The sequence below is a fragment of the Neltuma alba genome, unplaced genomic scaffold (assembly GCF_004799145.2).
Source record: "Neltuma alba isolate B1F8T4 unplaced genomic scaffold, ASM479914v2 tig00002178_pilon, whole genome shotgun sequence".
Classification (NCBI taxonomy): domain Eukaryota; kingdom Viridiplantae; phylum Streptophyta; class Magnoliopsida; order Fabales; family Fabaceae; genus Neltuma; species Neltuma alba.
The window spans coordinates 189,898-205,287 of NW_021632769.1; the positions used below are offsets into that span (position 1 = coordinate 189,898).

Below are 15,390 nucleotides of genomic sequence, written 5' to 3' on the forward strand. Positions count from 1 at the left end.
GTGGTTCATAGAACTTCATATTATTATCACTTTGGTATAATTCTAAATGATATGAGATTCCTCCATGTGAAGTTAATTTTTTGTAAAAATCAAATAAGAAATGCATATATAAACATAAAAGTCAAAAAGTAACAAAATTAATTAATTTGTAGATAATAATGAATTTTTAGGTTAGTTGCATATAGTCAAGGAGTACAACCCAAGACAGACATCCTCCCAGGCCTTCCTATAGCTTTAGGAATTTTTTTCCCTCCCTTTTGTTTTTTTTTGAGCCAATGCTAAAGCATTAGGATTGATACATTGTATTTAGCTCCTCTCCCTAAACATGTAATTATAATTGTTGTTAGTGCATTATTCTGCACAAAAACCACACACACACACACAGACATATTATATATAAATCAAATAGTACTTGACCTTTCCACATTTGTTTAATGTTTAAAGTGTCCTGAACTCTCCCAAACAGTCACATGCATCAACCTTCATTGTCTATTCACACCCTGTGAGAAGCTTTCAATCATGAACTCAGATCCCTTTTGTATTATTTAAATCAAATTTGAGGGGTTTAGCAAAATGATAAGAGAGAGAGAGATGATAGGCCCGGGAAACTAATCATGGCCCTCAACTAAGACTCATTTAAAAAATTCTGCAGATCATGAAAATATGGTTTGTATCACAGTTGGCTGAAGACTCTTCTTTGTCTGGTGAATTAATCATATATATATTTATATATATATATATATATATATATATATATCCCAAGCTGGTGGTATTATTATGAAGAAAGTAAACAAAATATGGGCAAGAGGAGATGCTTCAAAGATGCCAGTTAGAAGAGTCCGACAATTGAATAAAACCTGATGATTACACAAGTTGCTCGTAGTTATTTCAGTTGGTAACCACCCGTCTTAGGCTCACACGATTAGAATAGAAGAAGAGGAAGCTGGTTTGAGTGGCGTAATGGTAAAGGTTCTTAATAATGTGCACGAGAATGTTGCAAAATTCGTAGAAGCAGAAGTTTATCATGATCTGGATTAGCCAAAACTTTTGTTGGGAGATGAGGATATTTAATTGCATGCGTCTCACCATTTAAGGACTCCTCAACTTACATTTTCCCTGCAAGCGAATGTCCTGATTCGATATATGATATTTCATAATTTTTTTTAATTAAATTTACTTTCATTTCTTTTGAATTTGTTTAACTCTTGAATTAAAAGGGTAAACACTAACAAATCACAAGTATGATTGAACTTATGACCTTCTACTTATAGGTAAAATTTCATGCCACCAGATTACAAGGCTATTGGGCAAATTTGTTTAATATTGGCTGCCTAGGCATTAGATATTCCAAAGCTGAATAGTGGCAATAACTTCCAACTTCTGAAACCCGAATCCCGCAGAAGCTGAGTTGCTTTTTACAATAACTATTAAGGGTTTGGAAGAACTTCACTTCCTTTCCATGTGCTTCTACTTTTCTTTTAAGGGAAATCATTTGCTCTAAGCTAGACTTAAAATATGTTTCTCTTCAGCTATCTTATCATCACTCATGAAATTGTTCATTCATGTTTTCAGCAAGTGTATTAGTCAGAGTAGGTTGAATACAAAGGATAAATTTTTAGATACATTTAGTTAGAAAAAATGCTAGACCATCCATCATGAATGAACATGGAAATAGTCTCTTTTATCATGCTTAATGCTCAGCAGTTAGGGAATCACCAAAAAATTCTGTAAATCCTCGAATCCGTTTTAGTAATTACAAACAATCAAACAGATGATAGAATCATCCAAAGAATCAACACATGCACACTCAAAGCTATCAACGGGGTCGGCAAAACCTAAGAGGACATCGCCAACTCTATTTTTCAGATAACGGTTTTCACCAAAGTTCCAACATTCCATCTCCTTTCCTTTTCCTTTTGACTGTTCTTCTGCTGCTGCTTTTCTTTAGTTCCAGTCCTTCCCTTTCCCATTTTCCCCCGACTTCCCAGGGATACTCTAACTTTCTCCATCCCTACATTAACACCAACCTTTTTAATGTTTTGCTGTGTTTGGGACTTTTCCTGATTTTTCTTTTGTAGGCTTCTTCTTAGCTTGCTTCCTTTCTTCCTACTTTCACCTCTGATTTCTTTTGGACTCTCACAACGGCTCTGTAATGGCAAGCCGTTGCTTTCCGATTCAGTACTATTGACTTCTTTCCGATCAGCTCGATATTGTGTTAGTTGATGGGCTGCACTTGGGAGTGGAATCAGAGTGTTTCTCCTTGAAGTATTGGCCGAAAGAATACTAGGTGTCACAGGGCAGATAGAAACTCTTCCAGTCCTTTTTGGCAGTAAGGGTTTTTCAGCCATCTCTGGGATGTTTTCTTTCTCAGCATAGCAATCAATGTTCACAATAGAGTTCTCAATTGTAGAAAAGGGAAGTGATGGTTTTAAAATGTTATTCTCCATAAGTGATCGAGCTAAATTTTCTTGGTAGTCGTTAAAATTCTTCTTACTTCCTACTGGTTGATTTGCAAGTGCTGGTCTCAAAGGTGTTTTATTTTGCTCTTCTTGATGCTTCTCAGCTCTCTCTGTATCAACATGTTGACTAGCTGCTGCTAGCTTTCTCTCAATCAGAAGTTGTAATTCCAGTTCCTTGATCTTCAGCAAGAGCACAAAATAAAGCTAAGACATCTTGAAGTTAATATTTATAAGGATAAATAAAAGATTGTGCTTCAAAATGGTACCTTTTCTTGCATAATTTTGGTTCTAGTATCTCTTTCTTTTATCTTTGAGTCTAACCCATGAATTGTTTCCTCCATCTTCTTGATTTGCAAATCTTTCATCTTTACCTCTTGTTTTGTTTTCTCAGCCTAACAAAGCAGAGTAAAATTATTGAACATACAAATAAAGCAGTGGGATGGGCTAGAACATGTTCAGAAGTTAATGGATGTAACACAAATAATACCATGAGTTTATATTTCAGAAGTTCAGTAGTATCCAATTGCCTCTTTGGTGGGCCCAACTCTATTCCTCTCACTCTACTGGCAAAGTTCAGAGAGCAAATTGTCTCACTCAAATCATTTTCATTTGGGCTGATCTGTACGAACATGAGTGTCTTTGAATCTCCTCCTAAAAAGGCAAGTTTGTTCATCACATTTAGAGGATACGCCATTGCATGACAGAAGCCAGCAATAACAAATTTTCTTTAGAGAAACTAGAGAAATAAGTACCTAAGGAGTCTTGCAGCAGGTGTGTAAGCTTGGAATTTCTGCACTATGAAGAACAACAGAAACATCAGATAGTGCATACTGGCAATAGATGAAAGAGGTTGTTTATTTCAGCATTTGGTTCAGGAAACAAAGGTGAACATCTATATCAATAACCTGAAAGGGATGTGCTGGCTTTTTGTTGCAAGGGCTGATATAACATCCCCTAATGCAGAGAGAGACCTGTTAATATTTTGTGTCTCCTTTAGCCGTTCACCTAGCACTTCTGTTTTCGCCACTCTCTCACTTCCTGCAAGGTCTACTAGCCATAACTTGCTTCTTGTGCATTCACCATTTAACATATTTTCCCCCTTGACCATAACACAGTGAATGCTGCATGAAGAAAAAAAATTCTCCTGATAAGCAAATATCCCTTCAATCATTATATTTAGAAACGAGTAAATTATAGCCACCATCCTAGGTTTTAAATCATATACTGATTCGAGATTATAGTTGAAGTAATCAGAGTTCAGAGGTTCAGCATTGGACAAACATAGTTTATTCCTCAAGCAGACCTATAACAGCCAAATCCAGTATAGTGCAAATCAATAAAAGCTAAAATCAAAACTCATAAGCGAGTTACGGCAGTTTTTTAAATTTATAAGGGGTATGAGAGTAGTTTTGACGAACTAATAGGGGTTCTACAATAAAACCAAAACTAAAGCAGCATGAGTGTGCATTTTGATAAACTCAGAGAATATAAACGTAATTTACTAAAAAATAAATAAGATTCCAAGAGAGCAGTTTTAGAAATAAAGCGGACCAGTGGGAACGGCTGCTGTGTTCATTGGCAGTGGTTGAGCTAACAACCCTTGCGTTACTACCAGTCTGTAGGACATCCCAAACTTCAGTCATATTGTTCACATGTGCCTCAACCAACCCTGGAACATGGCTTATTCCTTCGCCTGCTTGCCTTATTTCAAGCCTGCAATTGATCACATTCCACTTAATAAATCAGTATAGTATATAAAACCCATAAGCATGATTTGAGATATAGTTTCCATTCAAATATCTTTTCTGATTTGGGATGGGAAAAAATTCCAAAGGGGTTTTGTACTTTTGAGCCTACCTTTTTGTTGATATTCCTGGCTGGCTTCCTGAAATCAACAAATCTCTAATTTGCTCATTGTACACTTCTAAGACACTTACAGAGACTTCGTAGTGATATATTTTCTGTCTGTCCTTGATTATGTCAAACATTTTCTCCAGGGTCCTGAAATTAACCCCAGGAGCCTCTTTCGTACCCTCCATTGTGAAGGTTTTTCCTGTCCCAGTCTGACCATAGGCAAATATGCAGACATTGAACCCATCTAGAACTGAGGCTGCAAATGGTGCCATCTCTTCAAAAATGTCGGCTACATGTACAAGAACAGAAAACAATAAAACCAGTCCACATGAGCATTTGTTTTCAATATCAGAATATTGACACATCGCACTTGGAAATTATGGGATTGATTCATGATTACCTTGATCAGCTTGGGGTCCAAAAACAGAATCAAACTTATAAGTCTTTCTAGGAGCCCCGTTTGACATCACAGTAAGTTCACCATCTTTAGCAGATTCAAAACCCATGGCCATAGTAAGTCCTGCTGTTATCTCTTTGGCATTTAGTGGTCTACAGCGGCAAAAGACCCTAATGTTTCCTGTGAGAAAGAAAAGTTGCTAAATCATTACAAGTGTTCATATCTCGTATAATCTTATTGTACAGGATCAAGTGCACGCAGCTTACCTCTCAACTCCAAAACCTTATTATAAAGTTCTTTTTGCTGCTTAGCCCCCTCAAGGTATTTAGACTTGAGGTCTTCATGTGACTCCTGTTGCTCATTTACTTTAAGGAGAGGTATAAGATATGTGGAAATACGTAAAACCCTAGCTAACATTTAAGATAGCTGTGATCTTCAAGTACTTACCCTTAGACATAATAATTCGCTCCACTTCACTCATATCTGCAAGATACTTCTTATATGTTTCTGTTTCCTCTGAAAGCTTGATGTGCTCCATTTTCATAATCTGCTCAATAAGATCGATTAACACATTGTAGATACATCTTTCTTCCTTTAATGTTGTCAGTAAGAATCTATCAGTACCTTCACTTTCTTCATCAAGTCCCTCAGTGCTGAAAACCACCTACTTTTCTCCTTCACTTGCCCCTCAACAGCAAAAGCTGCAGAGCAGGGAAAAGAGTATGTCAGATGAATAAATATGAACACTTAGATACAGTTTCTAAGATTTTGCCACCAGAATAAACAATAAAAGAATCACAAGTGGAGAAAAAATTACTTTCACATGTTATATTTTTTTTAAAGAACCTAATATCGTAAACACTTAAAAGAAATTCACTAATATCTTGTCCAAGCTTCGAGTGCTGAATCATAAGAACTGTGAAAAGGTGCGTGCATACCCAAAGATCCAACATGCATGGACTTGCGCATGAGCTCGTTCTGAAGCTCTTTCAAGGACTTCCAAGCTTCTTGGCAATCCCTATCCTTCTGTTGATTCTCCCTCTTCAGCTCCGTCAAAACCCTCCTTGTTTCAGCCAGCTCTTTTTTCTGACTATCAAACTCTCTTTTCAGTTTCAGAAACTCATCCTCCATCCCTACATCTCCAGCATCCTAACCAGAAAAGAAGTAGTGCACGCTAAATTAGTCTAACTTTCTTGCAAGTATCAGAAAATGGTTATCCTCTACAATGCATACATTTGAAGTCGCCAATTCATCTTCTTGAGACGCTTCAATGGCTCCTGCCAACTCATTTTCTCCTGAAATAGTAAAATATTGATCAAGACGAGCAAAATCTCATCTCATAGAACATGAGTAAGCAAATGTCAAACTCACCAGAAGGGTCCACTGATGATGGTTCATGCTCTATTATAGGGGGAGGAGGAAGCTCAAAAGAGGCTTCAGGAGATAGTTCTTTAAGACTTTGGGAAAAGTGAGAAAATTTGGCAGTTGGGGTCTTCTGGATATTATCAATTCCAGAGTCAGATTCATTGATTCCATTCTCCAAAGAAAGTTCCATAGCCCCTTTCTGATGAATTCTGTTGTCCAAAAGCTCAGGGGACTCCACATAGCTGTTACTGATAATATCAGGTGAAGCAGCACATATGACCAAATCAGGGGACGTTAAAGAATGTCCCAAGATGGATTGCCCTGAAAATTCATCTCCAAGCCTGTCAGATTCTCGAGAAACCATAGCTGGGAAGATCCAGGAAAACCCATCTTTAGTCATTTCAAAGTGCAACGAAAAAGAAATTTTCAGATCATTCAAAATTGCGGTCTTTTTTTTTTTTGAATATAAATTTTAATTAAAATTTATTTATTTTTCCTTTAAAGTTAAATGAAAGTTTTATTGTTATTCCTGAATGCTTTCTTTGGCCAGACCTGGTCCTTATTTTTTCAAAGGAGTAATTGCAGTTTCTCCAAAAATCGAACACCTTATGCAGATCAAAGGCTCTCTTACCATCGAACACATTGCTTACAACTGGGTCAGCAAATTGGACACTATTTGCTCCAAAGCCTCGTCTTTTACGATTAAATTCTACTTCAGAAAATCAAACCTTAAAAATCATTTAATATCCAACACGGAATACGTTGAAAACAAGAAAAGATTCTGTATCGGATCACACTCAAAATGCTTACCGTCACTTTGGCTGCCATGAACTTCAGACTCAACGTCTGCCATTGTTGAACTTAGCAGTGCTTAAAGATGCGTTTAGAAATGTCTGCAAATTAATAAAGGAAAATAACATATACGCCAAAAGGGTAGGAAGCTGGAAGCTTCACATTGAGTTCTCCCTTCCAAAAGTGAATGTCTAAATGGGAAGGAGGCGGCAGAGGCCTTAAGATTCAAACTTTTTTCTTGAAGAGAGACAGTGAGAAGTGGATGAAGGTCATCACATGGATGCCGTTGATCATCCTCTATCGATAAAATAGCAAGTTTTTAAAACTTTGAATTAAGTAGTAATAATAACCAAAGCATAAAAAGAGCGAAAAGGGGTCATTGCTTTTTCTGGTTCGTTATAAAAGTTCTCATTTTCACTTTTATGGCGTTAATTTCGTTAGCATTAACAGGAGCACAATCAAATTTGCTTGGTGGGTAAAATTGACCGTTGCGACTTGACTTCCAAAGTTTTAAATATTTCAAGCGGTTTTAGTTTAGAATCCCTGGCCATGCAACACACGTGCACCGTGGAATATTTTGCATTTTCGAGGGCTCCTTCGGTTCTTCTACCTACATTCACGCTGGAGTTTCTGATCTCAACATTGGATTCTGAATCTAGATTCCCCAAAGCACAGATGTACGGGTGAAAAGTACAAAAACCCCCATAATGGTTAAGATCGTTACCTACAAAAAGGTATCAAACTCAATTTCCTGCAACCCAATGCCCTGCACAAGGATTAAAGACGAAAGGACTGACTCAACAAAAATTTCGTATATCCATTTTAAATCCTGTAATTTTAGAACGTAATAACCCATATATTGGGCAGTTTGGGATCAGTCACCTTATGTTTTAATCTCATTTCGTTAAATTATAAGGAAAAATGCAAATACTTTTGACGTCAAAAGCAAATACTTAAATTGGACCAATAGAGAACTAAGTACGATTGCTCAGACTTCTGATAAGAAAATGCATCCATTTCAGAGCATCATGAAAAAGTCACTCAAAAATTGGATTTTTTTTCCTTTCTCAGCGTATGTGGTTGTTACAACTTACAAGCACTTCAGAGCCCAAGCTGGTAAACTTGTGACTTGAAGACAAGTTCCCTCTTTACAAGAAGCTGAATCTAATGTACGCTGTTATATACACTGTTCTTGTATGCAACAATGGAACAAATGACTTTGAACTCAGATCTTCAGTAGCCCGCCCTGAATTTTGAAGTGGGAATTGGTATCTGGCCATTAATGTCAAGCCATTAAAAACAGACAGCGATTGCTTCAGGAAAATGCCAAACCCACTTGCGCTACTATGTCAGAGACATGATATGAACCAATCTTATGGTAGCATGTGATTCTACAACTCTACTCCTACTCCTTCCACTGCAGCAGCCATTGAAGCCGATGCCTCTTCAAGGGTCCTCTTCTTCTGAACTGTGTTGAATGCCTCGATAATATCTCCCTCTTCCCAGTCGTCGTAATCTTCTAAACCAATTCCACACTCTAGACCAGCACTTACCTGTTCAGAAGGAAGAAAAATGTGAAAAATGCTTTCAGGTAGTGGCTATATGAACATGATGAATGGAGACACCATATAAAATCTAACAAGAAGGGCCAGAAAATTCCTATGAAATATACACATCTAAGTCATCGAGTGACCAAAAAGAACAAGTTATATAAGTAATTTTGTCACAACCTCAGCCCTCAGTTATTTATGGCTTGCTTCTGAGGAACATCCACTTGACATTCAGACCACAGAGCATATGACTGAGTACATGAAATTACAAGGAAATTAAGGACATCTGATAAGAGGCTTCACATATTTTAATGGCTTCCAATAGGCGCATGAATGTACGCTTCTACAAACAAGCCGGCTTCCAATGGGTGCATTAATGGTCAAGCACCAGTAAATGCAGAATCATACCTCTTTCACAATCTCCTTTACTCGTTTCAAAGAGCCAAGCACACCAGTGTGAACAACCCTGCCTTTACGAATGACTCGAATGCCACAGTCTTTTGAGACTTTTCCCTCTGTAACCATGCATCCAGCAACACGACCACTGCCACTGCTGAATGTGGCCCTTACTTCAGCTGAGCCAATCGTTACTTGATCCTATCAAAAGACAAGTCTTACTGGTGATCCTTCATGAAACTTGAAGCTCAGAAAGAGTAAACGAAGCATTATAAATTAAAGAGATAATATAACTTTTAGTCCTTAAACTTTCTCTCAATTATTTAGTCTTCAAGCTTTGACTCAATACAACTCAATTCTTGTAGTTTATTTAGTAAAAAATTTAGAGGGATTAAGTTCTATCGAGCCAAAAAAAAACTCTTGAGTTGTTCTAAGTCAGAATTCTGAGACTAAATCAATGATTGAGGGAAACTTTAGGGACCAAAAGTCATATTTTCCCTATTTTAAATTATCTTAGATGTCAATGAAATTTATTTCTAACAAATTCCATGGTACATAAATATCTAATGCTATCAAGACTTGAATTTAATTGACACTCAAAAAAGTGTGGAAGATAATCTACACTTTGGCTGCATATTTAAAAATATGTTGATTTACCTCGACAGGCTCCAGAAGTCCTTCCATTGCATTCCGCACGTCATCAATTAGGTCATAAATAACTCTATATGATCTAATCTCCACAAACTTATTTTCTGCATAGCTTTTTACAGAACCTGGTACTCTGACATTAAACCCCAAAATAATAGCTTTGCTTGCAACTGCAAGGTCAACATCACTGGCGCTAACGTCACCTGTTGCTTCCAACAAAAACTTCAAGGTGACATTATCTTGTGGTAGCACCTGTAGGGCTTGTCTGATGGCTTCAATGGATCCCTAACCAAGATAAAAAAGAACAAATAAAATTGCTGGTAGAAAAACAACAATACAGATCATTCATGAAAAATAACAAACTTAAAGACGACTTGCACAATTACCAGTTGAGTTTAATATTACGTATATGACAGACGCATATTTTTTAAAACAGAAGACAAAGAGTTTGGTGTATTATTGACGAGTTATTAAACTTACAGATGGTTAAAGAGAAATTCTTCTAAGAGAGGTAAGGCTCAAAATACAAATAGGCACACATAAAATATACAAATATCGAATGTCTTCAAATGAATATGTACAAACCCGTACTGAAATCTCCTTTCCAAATACAATCCTCTGGAGGGCACATGCCCAGAGTCCTGCCCAATTTACCCACATTCAGAGCATACAGGAAGCCTGACTACACCAATTTTAGACCCGCTCTCACTTAATAGCAACATCAGGGTACTATACTACATATAGGCACAACATGCTTTTGTTTGCAAAGATAGGTGTTTGCAGTCCTCTTGATGATTGTAAGGATGCAAGTGATTAGTGCATGCACAAACCATTTCAGGTAATTTCACAAGGTACACAAACTAAGCTCTTATTTGGTTAATCCAACAGTTTAATATACCATAAATTCATTGCACGGACAAAGTGGTTCCCTTCAAATTCTGATAACATGCAGTGGTAAAGCATACCTGAAGATCAACCTTCAAGATGATGTTTAGTTGGTGCAAGTCTAACCCGGAAAGCTTTCCTGAAGAAACTGCAGAAGCTAAAGAAGAAAGGGTGACCTTTCCATCCCCTGCCTTGGCTGAAATACGCTCATTTCTCAATGATTCAGCCCGGGACTCTGCCCTTTGACGGGCAGCATCAAGGGAGTTAACAACCTCAAATTCATCACCAGCAATTGGAACGTTATTCAGTCCAATAACCTACATAAAAGCATAGACATTAAGAACTCACATAGATAAGAAAGTTTTCATTTTTGTTTCATTAGGAAATTCTTCACAAATAGAGAATTCCCGACAAATCTAATCCACAACCATTTACATACACAAACAGACTTCATGGTATTTTCTCAATGGGAAAATAGAAAAAGTTGAGTTGACAAACCTGCACGGGCATAGAGGGTGCAGCTGAATCGACACGTTTCCCAACATCATCAAATAAAGCCCGCACCTAATAGAGAATTGCAAGTAAATAAAAGATGATTAAAAATGGGGAAGTAAGAAAATTAGATAACTTATATTAGAATTTTAAGATTTTTTTTCAAATAAGTTAAGATCATTATAGCATCTCATTTTATAATTTACACATTTAACAACCTTCCCAAAAGCTTCTCCGCAAACTATAACGTCTCCCCTTTTAAGGATGCCATTCTGCACTATAAAAGTAGCAAATGGTCCTTTTGATTTATCCAGACCAGCCTCAATTACTGTGCCCTTCGCACTTCTATCAGGATTCGCTTTCAGCTCTTGCAACTAAACCATCATTTGCAAAGGTCAGAATGGAAGCAAGCAGATAGAGAGTCATAAAATGTACAAAATTTAACCAAAATCTCACTGCCAAAACAGGCATCTGCAAGATGAAAATTGCCTAAATCCCAAACTTTTTTTGTGCAACATTTAATCATGGGACATTCAACAAGAGAATATTTTAACCACCTTAAGAAGTTCTGACATGAGTAAAATTATTAGAAATCTGTATCTTCAAGATATTAGAGCATTATGGCCAACATTCTTTTATATGCAAAAGAGGTTTTTATTTGAGTGAAATAATCCTGAACAGCTTACTTTCAGCCATCAATATCATTTTTTAAAAGATATATTTCACAAAATAATCATCTAACGACCAGAGGAATTCAAAATAGCGGAGACTTCATAATCAAAGTAAACAAGCGACTTGCCTCAGCAACAAGCATAACAGTCTCCAAAAGATCATCTACATTCTCCCCTTTAAGAGCGCTTATCTGTTAAAAAAAAAGATGAAGTAACAAAGTATTAGCAACCAAAAGTTAAGAAGCATAAAAAAAAGGTAAGAACGATGGCAATTTTCAATAATTATCACAAAAAGTATAATGGGTCTTCATTTAAAAGCTTAAACCTTCTGGTCAAAGTGTTATTTTGACAAGATATCAGATCCTTCCTTGCCAAAGTCATCAGAAGTTTGAACTTTGTTAACCTCTAATGCATTAAAATTAAGTACACCTTCTCATCACTTTAAGCTTGGTTGTGTGAGAGAGTGAGCTGTATTTTATAACAATCTACTCATAAACTTTTACTCAACAACTTCAGTTTTAAGTTTAAATGGGCTTTGACACCAGTTAATGGCAACATAAACCTGAACCATTGGGATGTCACCACCCCAGTCCTCAGGCATTAAACCAATTGAAGATAGCTCTTGCATGACTCGGTCAGGATTCGCTCCATCTTTATCTATCTGGTTCAAACATAAAAATTTTACATCAGCAATTCATGAAGATATAACCAAGTAAATAATATGAGAAACAAAATTATATTTTCTTGTCCTTTCACGTAAATTGAGTCAAATCATGTTGGCATGCCTTGTTTATAGCAATAACTATGGGTACCCCTGCTGCTTTGGCATGAGCAATGGCCTCATTTGTTTGTGGACGAATTCCATCATCAGCAGCTACAACAATGATAGCAATATCTGTTACACTTGCTCCTCGAGCTCTCATTGCCCCAAATGCCTACATGAGAGTGCATAGTAGATGTCATATAATTGATACAGATCTGTAGATAATGGTTGATCTGAAATCACCGGAATAGCATAGTTTAGCATGTCATGATACGGATTATAGGATGCCAGTTATGACCCACCAGTTAGACATAGAAGTTTTGCTTATTTGGAGACATTACAATTGAAAAGGTTCTCTTTGATATTAGGGTTACCTCATGCCCAGGCGTGTCAAGAAAAACACAGGGCAGTTTTTTGCCATCAACAGGAACTTGAACTTTGTATGCCCCAATTCCTTGTGTGATTCCACCAGCTTCTGAAGCAGCTACCTGTTAACAACAGGCACTTAGGCTTAGGATGAATATATGAGTGACAAAAGATATAGAAGATGAAGCTCTGACCATAATGTGGATTCCATAATAGTTTTACGCAAGCTAAACTCATGGACAAGAACATCAGCACAGTAAAAAAAAAGAAAAAAAAAAAAAAAAAAAAAAGACGAAAAAACAACAACATAGAAAAATCCTTAGAAATAGATAAGTAACACAGCACGGCTTTCAAAAAGTTAACTTGATTGATAGAAAATAAATTAGGAGGAGGTTTTTGAATATATATGTATATATATATTCAATTTCAAGGGAACTAGGTTTTTGAATACATATTCAATTTCAATTTTTTTAAGCAACAGGGTATGAAGTGTAATTAATCAAACGTCAAGAGAAGTTACTGCAATATATTAAAAAATAATCATACTAGAAAATGTATCAATAATCTAATATATGAGCCATTTTATTATCCTAATTATAATATGTAAAAGCTAATTGAAAACATATGATAATAGCTGATCAAGTAACCATCAAAATGAACTACATACGTCCACGATTTTTCATAGAATCTGAGAGAAGCATAAAGGCTATTACTAAGTTCTCATTGTACCTTGCTCTTCCGAATATGGTCCAAAAGAGTTGTCTGCCAATCAATAACAATTATCAGAAAAACAGAGGAATTCAGGCAGAAAAATCAAACATAAAGGAAGAATTCAGAGTGATGTAACTTACCTTGCCATGATCCACATGACCCATGATTGTAATAACAGGAGGCCTATCTTTGAGTTTGTCAAGATCATCTTCATCTAGAATTTCCCTTTTCTTCACCAATCCTTCAACCTTGACAGGATCAGCATCTATGACTTCCACACCTTGCTCTTTACAGATCATCTTCACCATATCTTTGTCTAGAGTTTGCACACCATCTGGTTTAATCCCCTTGGAGTACAGATAACCCAGGATTTCACCTTCACTGATTGCCAAGTTGTAGGCTAACTCCTCTATCAGCATACCTTTGTCACTGACTTCTAGAATTTCCACTTTGACAGGAGCTGCCTCCTTGGCAGCCTGAAGTCTTGCAGCCTTTCGACTTGCTTTACTCCACTTCCTCCCTTTTCTTGCTGTTGCAGCACCAGGAATAGAGACATCAAGTTCTGACGTATCCTCATCAGCAATCTCGTCAACATTGTCATCTAACACTCTTCGCCTTGGTCCTCCTCCGGTTGGAGCACCTTTCTTTCGGTAACCATCTTTAAACTTTCCAGGAGGAGGACCCTTTCCCGGTTTTGTAGGAGCTAGAACAGCTTGAGCAATAAGAGGATCAACTACTGGTTTCTTGTTAGCAAACTTATCAATCAAAATTGGCTTCCTTTCTTTATTTTTAACTGGTGTGCCCGCAGATCCATTGTCCTTCAGAACAGGTTTTTTGATGGGTGGGGGAGCTACAGATGGTTTAGCTTGTAACAAAGGCTGAGGTCTTGATGGTGGCTGAGTGGTAGACTGAAATGCCACTTTTCCTCCACCCCCTGTTTGAGATTTCCCTCCTCCATTCTTAGCTTTAGGCTTGGAAGCGGGTGCTTCCTTAGCGACCTTCTGCACAGTAGCAACTGTGTCCCCTTTACGCCATACGCTCTTCACAGTTCTAGACTGTTGGTTTGTTGTCGAGTTTGCCAATTTATCAGTCTTAGGATTAGTGATTGTATTAGATATTGCTGGTTTGCTTACTGGTACATTATTTCTTTTGCCATCCAACTTTGAATTTTCCAGCTTTTCAGCCTTCTCCAACACCTCTCCGAGTGATTCAATCACCTTATTCCTCTCTTCAACGTCATCTAACTTCTCATTACCAAACTGCTTAGCTTTGGAGGGATCCCATTCTTCGGAATTTGCACCTAAAATGGAGCTACCCTTGGTCTCTGAAGACTTCAATACCGGCTTTGGAGGTGGCTTAAGGACAAAACCAGCATTATTATCTCCAGTACCCGAACTTCCTCTATCACTGTTAGAGTCAAGGGACACAGCATTGCCTTGGTCTGGTATGAAATCAGTCGTGGTCACTGAATATCTACAAAGGGACAAGGAGACACAATGCCATGTTCTTCTACCTTTAAGGTTTCCTCCAGAAAGAGAAACTCTCCTTCCAATAGAATGGTTTCTCCCAGACGAACTCACTCCAGCTAGACCTCCCAAACTGGCCGGGGAAGCAAGATAAGCCAGTGCTCCTTGAGCGTTACCAACCATTATAAGCATTGAACTCCCAATAACAACAGAATAGGCTCCAAGTGTTCTCACCCCTACCAATTCCTCATCCTACACTCTGTATAATTTTCAGTGAATTGAAACAACCACCTACTACAAGAATTTAACCTACCAGACACGAAAAACTCAGAAAACAAATAAATTAAGAGCTATACATTACTGCCCTTAACACTATAAGAACGGGGTGATACCTCGACTTCAAAGATTGAAACTTTGTCAATTACAGGTAGAACATGTTCAGGGTACTGCAGAGTGACATCCCAAACATAGAAGCGAAGCGTGGATGTGTAGGTGGAAGAGGAAAATGAAGAAACAAAGGAAATAAGGATGTAATTTTGAGGCTGAGGTTATCGGGATAACATATGGGATGGCCC

The 15,390-nt window shown here is 37.3% G+C and overlaps 2 protein-coding genes across 3 annotated transcripts; both read right to left on the bottom strand.

The window, feature by feature from the left end:
- Positions 1-1,704: 1,704 nt before the first annotated feature.
- LOC114719704 (kinesin-like protein KIN-14Q) lies at positions 1,705-7,082 on the bottom strand. 2 transcript variants are annotated; one of them, XM_028905224.1, is made up of 16 exons: positions 6,886-7,082; positions 6,707-6,784; positions 6,082-6,396; positions 5,944-6,005; positions 5,649-5,859; positions 5,335-5,411; positions 5,158-5,257; positions 4,977-5,075; positions 4,714-4,890; positions 4,317-4,602; positions 4,011-4,172; positions 3,365-3,580; positions 3,212-3,249; positions 2,947-3,110; positions 2,726-2,851; positions 1,705-2,639 (listed from the first exon to the last, which is right to left on the bottom strand). In XM_028905224.1, the coding sequence occupies exons 1-16, from the start codon at positions 6,926-6,928 to the stop codon at positions 1,863-1,865; spliced, it is 2,931 nt and encodes a 976-aa protein (XP_028761057.1). In that variant the 5' UTR covers positions 6,929-7,082; the 3' UTR covers positions 1,705-1,862. The 2 variants fall into 2 exon arrangements, with proteins under 2 accessions (XP_028761057.1, XP_028761048.1); XM_028905215.1 differs by having other exon boundaries at positions 6,707-6,787.
- A 779-nt stretch (positions 7,083-7,861) lies between these two features.
- LOC114719240 (translation initiation factor IF-2, chloroplastic) lies at positions 7,862-15,388 on the bottom strand. The gene is made up of 12 exons (XM_028904712.1): positions 13,490-15,388; positions 13,368-13,400; positions 12,647-12,760; positions 12,295-12,444; positions 12,072-12,170; positions 11,638-11,700; positions 11,057-11,212; positions 10,845-10,910; positions 10,427-10,663; positions 9,471-9,746; positions 8,826-9,014; positions 7,862-8,420 (listed from the first exon to the last, which is right to left on the bottom strand). Exons 1-12 carry the CDS (start codon positions 15,005-15,007, stop codon positions 8,259-8,261), a joined length of 3,063 nt encoding a protein of 1,020 aa, XP_028760545.1. The 5' UTR covers positions 15,008-15,388; the 3' UTR covers positions 7,862-8,258.
- Between the last annotated feature and the right edge of the window lie 2 nt (positions 15,389-15,390).

Excerpts from the sequence above, each read along its gene's own strand:
- LOC114719240 (XM_028904712.1), bottom strand. The coding sequence starts at position 15,007 with ATGCTTATAATGGTTGGTAACGCTCAAGGAGCACTGGCTTATCTTGCT. Across the intron at positions 12,171-12,294 it reads TAGTTATTGCTATAAACAAG|ATAGATAAAGATGGAGCGAA; the intron begins GCATGCCAACAT and ends TGTTTGAACCAG. Across the intron at positions 9,747-10,426 it reads TCTTGAAGGTTGATCTTCAG|GGATCCATTGAAGCCATCAG; the intron begins GTATGCTTTACC and ends TATCTTGGTTAG.
- LOC114719704 (XM_028905215.1), bottom strand. The coding sequence starts at position 6,928 with ATGGCAGACGTTGAGTCTGAAGTTCATGGCAGCCAAAGTGACG. Across the intron at positions 5,076-5,157 it reads GCGAATTATTATGTCTAAGG|TAAATGAGCAACAGGAGTCA; the intron begins GTAAGTACTTGA and ends CTCTCCTTAAAG. Across the intron at positions 4,173-4,316 it reads CCAGGAATATCAACAAAAAG|GCTTGAAATAAGGCAAGCAG; the intron begins GTAGGCTCAAAA and ends GATCAATTGCAG.